This window comes from Sander vitreus, chromosome 10 (assembly GCF_031162955.1).
Source record: "Sander vitreus isolate 19-12246 chromosome 10, sanVit1, whole genome shotgun sequence".
Taxonomy (NCBI): domain Eukaryota; kingdom Metazoa; phylum Chordata; class Actinopteri; order Perciformes; family Percidae; genus Sander; species Sander vitreus.
Window position 1 is genome coordinate 21313530 of NC_135864.1, and position 9248 is coordinate 21322777.

The 9248-nt window shown below is 39.3% G+C and overlaps 1 protein-coding gene across 1 annotated transcript in view; it reads left to right on the forward strand.

Annotated features, from left to right (window-relative positions):
- Positions 1 to 3037, forward strand: part of gria3b (glutamate receptor, ionotropic, AMPA 3b) — an 85198-nt gene extending 82161 nt beyond the window's left edge. Inside the window, exons 16-17 of the mRNA XM_078260883.1 lie at positions 367 to 614; positions 2782 to 3037. Coding sequence (XP_078117009.1) covers positions 367 to 612 — 246 coding nt within the window. The 3' untranslated portion in view covers positions 613 to 614; positions 2782 to 3037. The remainder of the gene's footprint in view (positions 1 to 366; positions 615 to 2781) is intronic.
- The last annotated feature ends 6211 nt before the right edge of the window (positions 3038 to 9248 follow it).

The following is a 9248-nucleotide window of genomic DNA, read 5'->3' on the forward strand; positions in this document are numbered from 1 at the left end:
GGGAAGGAAGTTCTACATTCACCAGCAGATAGAGCATTCAGAGTTGGCTTCTTGCTCCTTATAGTGGAGAATGGTTTGACTATGGCAGTCTAAAGTTCCTTTCAACTTTGTGACATCCATAGGAAAATCAGTTCAGTCGAAATTCTAGCCGTAGCACCTCATTACATCTTCAATTTTTGGTTGTTTGTAGCTGTTAGTCTCCATAATCTGCCATATGTAGCACAAGTAAGATAGAGTATGATGATGTACAAGAGCAGTTTAAGTCCAGGCTATGTGAGGCTCAGTTTGAAGGATACAGGCTGTATTTTGTTATGCTGCTCATGCTCCACTGCAAATCTTTTAACTATGTTATTCACTTTCCCCCAGGACAAGACAAGTGCTCTCAGCCTAAGCAATGTGGCTGGTGTCTTCTATATTCTGGTTGGAGGGCTGGGGCTGGCCATGATGGTGGCTCTGATAGAGTTCTGTTATAAATCACGGCAAGAAACCAAACGGCTGAAATTGGCCAAGAATGCCCAGAATTTTAAGCCGGCTCCCCCGACCAACACCCAGAACTTTGCCACATACAGAGAAGGCTACAACGTATACGGAACCGAGAGCGTAAAGATCTAGAGGTACGTCGCCTCTGCTTACTGTCCACACTGTCCGTGGGGCAGTGTGGGACATGAATCATTTAGCTTCCTGTCGTATAAGTGAGAGTGAATAATTCATTTGTATGTGTTGCTGTGTGGCTGCTGCTTGTAAACTTGTTTACAGTTGTCATTTTGGGCACAACAGAACACACTTGCCCACTCAAATACAAAACTTTGAGATATTTGTTATGCCTTGTAACGTATAGCAGCATGGATAATGCCTCGGGCAAAGTACACACACGATATTAGCAAGTTACCAGATACACAACCTCATGTTGTGTGCAGTATCATATAACTGCTGTATAGAGTTATTGTGCATAAGAACTGTAGAGAAAAGAAATGTGTTTTATTCTGTGATTGCAATCTGATCTTTAAGGGTCAGTTGCCCCAAATTAATGGAACTAGTTAAGTTTAGGCAACAAAAGTACTTAGTTAGGGTTAGTAAAACATCAGGGACTGGCTTAAAATGAGTCATGTAAAACTACTGATAGACAATGTAACGTGATGTCATTGCGTCACGGACTAAAACTCAGTTAACTTAAAATTGACAGTTGACTTTTGGTTTCATAATCGACCCATATGGGTGTTTTCTGTGTGCGGACGGGCTGCTCTAATGGCGTCTAGCCATGCAGATATTTTTGCTTTAACTTGCACAAGATATTTCAGCCTCCATCTCAATGCAATATAGGTAAATTGAATTGTATTTGTTTTGTTCACAGCATTAACAAAGCTGTAAACACAACATTTACATATTATTGCTTTATAAAGTTTATATGGCGAAGGTGTTCGCAAACAGTTTAGACTTACAGCAGACACGGACAGCATTAGGACAGGATAATTCCGATATTCAGTCTGTTTCGGTCTCCTGAGGAAAATATCTGGCTCTTTAGCTGCTAAATGCACAACTTTGTTCACCAGCTAATCACTTATTTTATCTGTCATTTCGTGCTGGACAGGTAGTGTAAAGTCATTTTTTAGAGCTCAAACACAGCGCTGAAAACAACTGTCTGATAAATCTGATGAGGAGAGCGGTGAGAGTAAATCTAAACTTTAAAACTGCAAGACAGCAAACCCAAACAATGAGCTAAAAGAGGCTAAAAAACTAAAAGAGTTTGACACTGAGTGACCCCTGTCACATTACATAGTTATATTTATTTGCACATTGTTAATATAAAACTGTTGAAGAGCACACCTTTATAAAGTTCAGCAGCAGCATTTCTAGAGTGTCCCTGTTACTCTATAAATTCCACAGAACACACAGAACCTTTCTTTTCTGGGGAAACTTAGTAGGTAGTTCCACTGAAAGCTCATTTGCACTTTAATACCACTAGAAGTAAGTGGGAAATAAACATATATCTCTGTGCAGCAGTTTTACAGCATTGAACTAAACAAAGGGGACCTTGAGAAGTGCACTGTTAAGTAAATTGTTAGTTTTGTGTTTGATTGAATTGATCGCATGTGTGTTCTGTTGTTTCTTGTTAAACACCAAGTTTGACATGTCTGTTTACAGAAGTACAGCTGTACAACAGAGCAACGTAATTTAAAGGCCCTGAAAATGTATTAAGATCATTTATATGAGAGACTTCTGTGTTTGTGTTTTTTTGTCTGTGCTCTTCTCACTGGATTAAAGTGGGCAGGTCTCGGCTAGAAAAAGAAAAGGCTGAATAGACAAAACTTTATGACAGCTGGTGGGTTGTTTGCTTATGTTGCCGCCGCTGTCAATCAAATCGAATCAAACCACACCCACACAGTCCTGATGAACGCAATAAGCTGAGTTTTTCTGTGTTAAAATAAAACTTTACTTTCTATTCAATTGTTGCTTAATAATCACAAACATTTGGTGTTATTTAGAAAAAAGCACAAGATTTGAAACCAAGTTTTCAGGGGCTTTAAAAAATTAAAGCAATAGCAAATAGCCTTTTTTTCAGCTGGATGACAAGTAGTCCTTCAACTCATTTTTTAAATGCATGTTTAAGTTGAAATCTTGAATACACAGATTTCTTTTTTTTCTTTTTTTAAGTTGACATTTTCAATTTAACAGTCACATATTTTCGACCAACATGAGTCATATGTAGTAGTAAGTTTTTTCCTGCCAATCATTATATACCTCAACTCTTTGCGTTTGCTTCTGCTCTGTATGTCGACACAGGTTTAGGAAACGTTTCCATTGTCCCTAACAACTGTGACTGAACATCTATGAAAGGACAGGATCACGAGGATTGAGCCCAAATCCTCTCGGGCGGACACGGCACGATTATCTGCAATGACGACACGACTGGACTGGTCACGGGAAGATGCCAATGCCGCTCCCTTCTCTTAGTGCCTTAAGGAACTCCGAGTCCAATCAATGCAACTCATTCACAATGATATTGCTTTTAGCTTGAAACTCATACAAAATAGAAGAATGGTGCAGTGATTGAAATATATATAAATATATATAATATGTATATATATATATATATATATATACACATGTTACAATGAATGAGAGAACTAAAGCCATCCTTTGCAATCCTAAGCACACTTTGAAGTGCCAGAAAGACGATGACTCTTATATGACAAGTCTAATTGGTTTCTTGTAATCAATATGATCAGATTACTCTTCATCCTTCTGCTGCCAGATTTTCACTGGTTATATGTGTTCAAATCATTTTATTAGATCTATTAAGTGCACTGTAAGACACTGGTTATTAGACAATAGCTTTTATACTGCTCTAAGTCACTTATAGTGGCATTGTACTTGTTTTAAAAGACAGATTGATCTTATTGGAGCAAAATGCCATTCAGCCCAAAACAATTCCGAGTGTGTTGTTTGTACTCTAAACTCTGGTGCTGCTGCCACTGTCTTCTGAACGTTTGTTGGGATTCATGAAGATGAGAAGATGATCTGGTTTGGCTTTTACGCACTACAGAACCAGGTCATAATTCGCACTTCCAATACTGCCAAGAGTGTGTTTTGTATGACAAAGAGTGTGTAAAGCAAAGTATTAATGTTTGAGTCAAAAAGAAAAAAAATCTGTTTGTGATCCACAGTTTGTAAAATATGAAAGGAGCACTGACTCGCTCCCTGAGTCATTCGAGTCTCCTGTACGTGAAAGTAAAACCAAACAAAAAGGGTGATTCAATTGTAGATTAACTGCAATCCAATTAAAGGATAACAGTAATGGCTTTTAAACTGTAGTATTTTGGATTACCTTACCATTTTCTTTAACAATTGCACATTTTACAATGAGCTGTGGTTTGCTTTAAATTTGATTTTACTTTAATGAGCATTACAGTGTTTGGTGACTTCACTAGTAAATGAAAATGAAAAATATATGAATACAACGGAAAATAGATTTATACAAGGTTATACCAGGGAGACCCCTGAAGCTTAGCACATTTCCGTATTGCTGTAATAATTTCCTTTCTTTCAAAAAGACTGTGATTCCATAGGATTTAGGAAGACAAGTTATCTAATCACCTAAAACTATGGGCAGATAGTTTTATATAAAAAAAGAAACTGATAATGTGAAGAGAAATGAAGAACAAGTTGAGAAAGATGTGTACATTTAGATAAATGAGAATTATTTATATTACATGATGGAAGATTGGTTTCCCTTTCTTGTCCTTTTTTTTTCTAGGACATTGCATGTGAAATCAGTGATGCTTGACGAGCTCTGCTACTCACAAACCGAAACCTTAGGTTGACGCTAGAAATCCAGCCCTGGTTATTCTTTTGTAAATCAGTTTCACCTTTTCTTTCTTTTTTTTTGTACACCTCACCTTCTGCAACAAAAAACAAAAGGCATAGTAGTGGGTACAAAAGAGCAAGAGATGCATGCATAATTTGCTGAACCTCATTAGTGAGGCGCTGTACAGAGACTTTTAATACATTTTGTAAATAAAATGTACAGAAAGAACCCTGTGTCTTTTAATGTTAATGTCATTTCACAACACTATTTGAACCTGTCTTTGCTGACTAAAAACACTGTGGATGACTTTGTGGCCTGAGGGGGCTGCAGGATCTCGGCTACGGTTAAACACACTGCATACTTTAACCCCAGAGTATCAGTAGCCGCCTGCAGACAAATAACACAAAGAGGAGATTTTCCTGTAGTATGTCCAATATTGAGCCGTTAGTCAGTGGAAGTGTGTGTGCATGTTTTGGATCAATAGTAAGCACCATCTGCTTCACTCTCGCTCCCCTGCCTTGCATCCCCTGATTGAGGGCTCCATTGACAGCTTCATCTGGCATGTGATCTTTCTCTTTCTCTCTCTCTCTCTCTCTCTCTCTCTCTCTATATATATATATATATATATATATATATATATAATATATATATATATATATATATATAAGATGTGACACAATAAATAATGTATTATTGTAACCACCAACTGTTTACAAAACATACTGCACATGTATGCCGTGTCGCTTATAATTCCAGCACAAGTTGTAAGCTTTGAAAAAAGGAACCAGACATTTTTACCAGGATTTACTTAAATAGAATGTACATAAATACAGCAAAAGGGGATAGTTAATTATGTAAACCCTGCTTATTCCCACAGTGTAAATTCTCACATATACAGTCAATCGGCATAATGGCCAATACATTGCCCAGGCAGTCTGTGTCATTTTACTGGTCTCTGGGTCTACATTGTGTGGAAAAATGAATTCCTCCTTCCAGAGATCCAGCCTGCCACAGCTCAAATAACAAATCCAACAAACATGGCAAAAGACCAGTGATTTTTTTTTTCCTTCATTTTTGGATGCAGACACTATGATTCAGAAATTATTCACTGCACCAGTCCTGTGGAACACACTGTTACAATGCTACTGTATGATCCAAACAACCCATTTCTGACAAAGCATGAAAAGATATTGTTTTTTTGTTCTTCCTTTGCCTCACTGCCTCTCCTTTTGTGTATTTTTTTTTTCTTTGTCATGCCTGGACTGCTTTCAAACAGGAACAAAACAACATGGGAGAGTGGTGCGCGAAAGATGGCACTGCACTGCAGTACATGATGCTCATGAGACTGTTCTCTGGAATTAGTTTACTCACCTATTAAAGAGGGCGACACAGTGGCAATGTTTTTCCTGCAAGAATAGGAGAAAAACAAGAGGCAACAAGCAATTAGGATGAGGCCTTTCATTCAAAAAATGACACAAGGAGAGGAACTGTTGATCTAATCACAGGAGCAGGAGAGCACACTTCCATCCACCAGAGGACAACTAATCATTCCCCGCCGCGTCGCCGCACACTTTTTGCACGTGTCGAACTGTGCGCCTATAGGCCGGTTTCCTGTGCTTGCTGTCTCTTCGGGCCTGTGGATGTGAAAGCTAATCTGATCTAACATGGGCTCTGTCACTAAGGGGAGGCTGGTTATATGTGTGTGTGTGTGTGTGTGTGTGTGTGTGTGTGTGTGTGTGTGTGTGTGTGTGTGTGTGTGTGTGTGTGTGTGTGTGGTGTGCATGAGAGAAGAAGACAAAGAGTGCGCGGGAGAGAGAGAAAAAACTGAAATAGCTGAAGGAGGACATGTCATGGGGTGGATATTTCGATTGCCACAGTAAAAAAAAAGCTTTCTGGTTCACCGGCTCCCTCACTTTTCAGCGTAATGCAGTCTTTCACCCTCTCTCTCTCTCTCTCTCTCGCTCTCTCTCTCTCTCTCTCTCTCTCTCTCTCTCTCTTTCTCTCCAAGGACACAATGAATAAATCAGATTCAACTCAGTTGTTCCATTCTCCTCTTTTCTCCACTTAAGCTCTTCAGCTATCTTGAAGTGCACCTGAAGAGACCTGCACTTGACATTCAAGTTCAGTTGACATTGATCAGCTTCCTAAACATGTACTCTATTGTATGAAGTGATAGTTTAAAGGCAACTTAAATGACAGGAATCTGTGTCTGTCTGTCTGCTGAGGACCCAAGAAAGTGCAGTGTCGAGGCAAGCTCTTGAAATCTATAGGACATATTCATTAGTAGTGCGTTATCTACACACTGTATATTGTATTGAGAGGTGACCCCTTTTTAACTGTTACACCATAGAATGGCATGCTGGGTACAGCTCACTCTCCGTCGCACGCTACAGTGCATTAAAGAACAGATGGTAAAAGAGAGACCGGAGATGTTACATCGTAGCAACCTCAAACATTTCAAACATCAGCTTTCGTAGTAACGCTTTTGGTTCCGGAAACAACCTGGTTCTAAATAGCTAGCAGTGATCAAATGATGCGTATACGCTAGTATTGCTTGGGGACGCAACTGTGTCCTCTCAGCAGGCGTATTACTCAGGACCCAGTGTCAAATGTGAAGTTGTTTAGATGAGCGGTTCTCGAGAAAGCTGCGGGCAGCAATACCCGAGGCCAAGCAATCTGCCCATTCCAAACAGGCACGCTTTGAACAGGCACTGCACTAGTTTCATAAATAGAGCATTTTTTGGGATTTACAAAAGCAGTTTTGGCATTCATAGCAATTGAATCTGTTTTCTGTAGTTCCCTCATTGTTTTTTTTTTTAACATTTCCAAACTCTGTTTTGCCCTTTAAAGCACATTTTAATGACTGCAAAGACAACAAAGATGTAGAGAGATGACACATGGAGTTCATATGTGAAGCCTTTAGGGCATGACTGAAGCGATGAGAAAAACAAATATTAGCACACAAACACCATTAGCATGCTGCACTGAAGAAGAAATAGCAATATACATGAACCAGGCCCACGATGCATTCTTTAACATTATTACATAAAATATGTACCTTTACCATGTTTTGTAGGCATGTCTCCCATTTATACAAAACCCCACTTCTCCAGACGGTGACTAATGCAGTGTGTGACTCAGAAACCGTGCAGATTGCAAGAGGAGATCCTGTTACTGTTTGACCTGAATGGGCAAGACTCATGATTCCACTTTGAACACAGCGTGATCGCTGGCTTTGGGTGTGCCAGATCCAGCACTTATAATTTGAAGCTGATTCAATGTCTAGAGTTAATAGAGAATGAATGCTGCAATACACAAAACACAAACAGTCAGCTGCAGTCCTGACACCAAAACCCAGGAGAGGTCAGATGAGAATGGCAAGGGTCGCTCAAGCTGAGAGGCAGACCAAGTGGCAGCTGAGGGCAGCGTGTGCAACGAATCCTGCTTTTTGCTGCTACATGCTGATAAAACGGTAAACGTTACATTACAGAAAACATTACTTGTGATTTAACTATTGTTCTACAGGTGGACTTCTTCATGGCCTCAGGCTGTATTTGTCAGATGCAGTAGAGGAAGTTCAGATTCTTTAAGTAAAAGTTACACTGCAATACCACACTGTATTAGGGATCGACCGATATGGATTTTTTAGTGCCGATACCAATTTTTTTCCATCAGCCTTAGCCGATGACCAATACGGGCTGCCAATTTTCTTGAGCCGATATTTGGAGCCGATACTGCTTTTGCTCCCTCAATTTACATCATAAAAATGTAAACCCTGCCACACTGGATTTGTTTTTGGAATCTGCCATTTCTTTAAAAATAATAAACAAAAAGACAGATCAGTGTCACTTCTGCAATCATCTTACATTCATATCACCCAACTGATGTGTGCAATGTGCATCATATGGATTGGTGCACTGCATATGGTTAACTGTGCAAGGGTAAAAGACTTTCATCTACATCTACAACACAGCCTTGATGATGCATTGCTTGCTGACATATTATAAGACAGATATAATCAGGTCATCACAAAATGTCCTTTGTCAACACATTTAAATAATTTAAGAAAACAATAAACCTGAAAAGTAGCCATTGAAATAAAGTGCTTGATTTGTAATTTAAGACTGCCGTCTGCACGTGAACTGCAGCGTCTCCAGCAACACAGAGCTGCCTGTGGACGCCTGTCTGTAAATAATGCCGGGAAAAAACTATCAGCGAACACAGCAGCTGCGTATCGGCCAATGCCGATACACGTAAAACGCAAATATCGGCCCGATATATTGGCCGGCCGATAAAATTGGTCTATCACTACACTGTATAAGTAAAAGTCCTGCATTGTAAATGTTACTTAAAGTGGCTATATGTAACTTTCAGGTTGTGTTGATTCTAGCGGCTGCTTTGGCCAAAAGCGGTAGTGTTTTTACCACACCTGCTGTCGGTCTGAGATCTTTTCTTCACAGTGCTGTATTGCCCACTGTATTACAACCGTCTGCCGCTAAAGCTCTGAGCTAAAAAGACACAAACTAGCACTGGTCACTGCTGTTGTCTGAAAAACAACACAGACGGGACTATATGTTGCGTTCACTGGTAAACTGATAAACCTCGTGGTGCATTCATAGTTATTGTAAAATACCCTTTTCTCATCGGTTTTTGTCTTTTAACAGCAATTTACTGGTGAAATAAGTAATTATTGTTAAAAGTTATTATTTTTAATAATCATTTCAATTCCCCCCTTTTTTTGTGCTGATCCGAAAATTGATCCGATGCGTGACTCAAAACCCTGATCAGACCTGTGAATTTTGTGATCCGTTTCACCCCTACTTGAGAGGGATGGGAAATTATATGTCAACATTATTAAAATGTGTGGTATAGTTACATAAGAAATGAATTGCTCCAAATATAGGCAGTTTAAAACATGGCAACCGTATTGTCAATTTTGGCA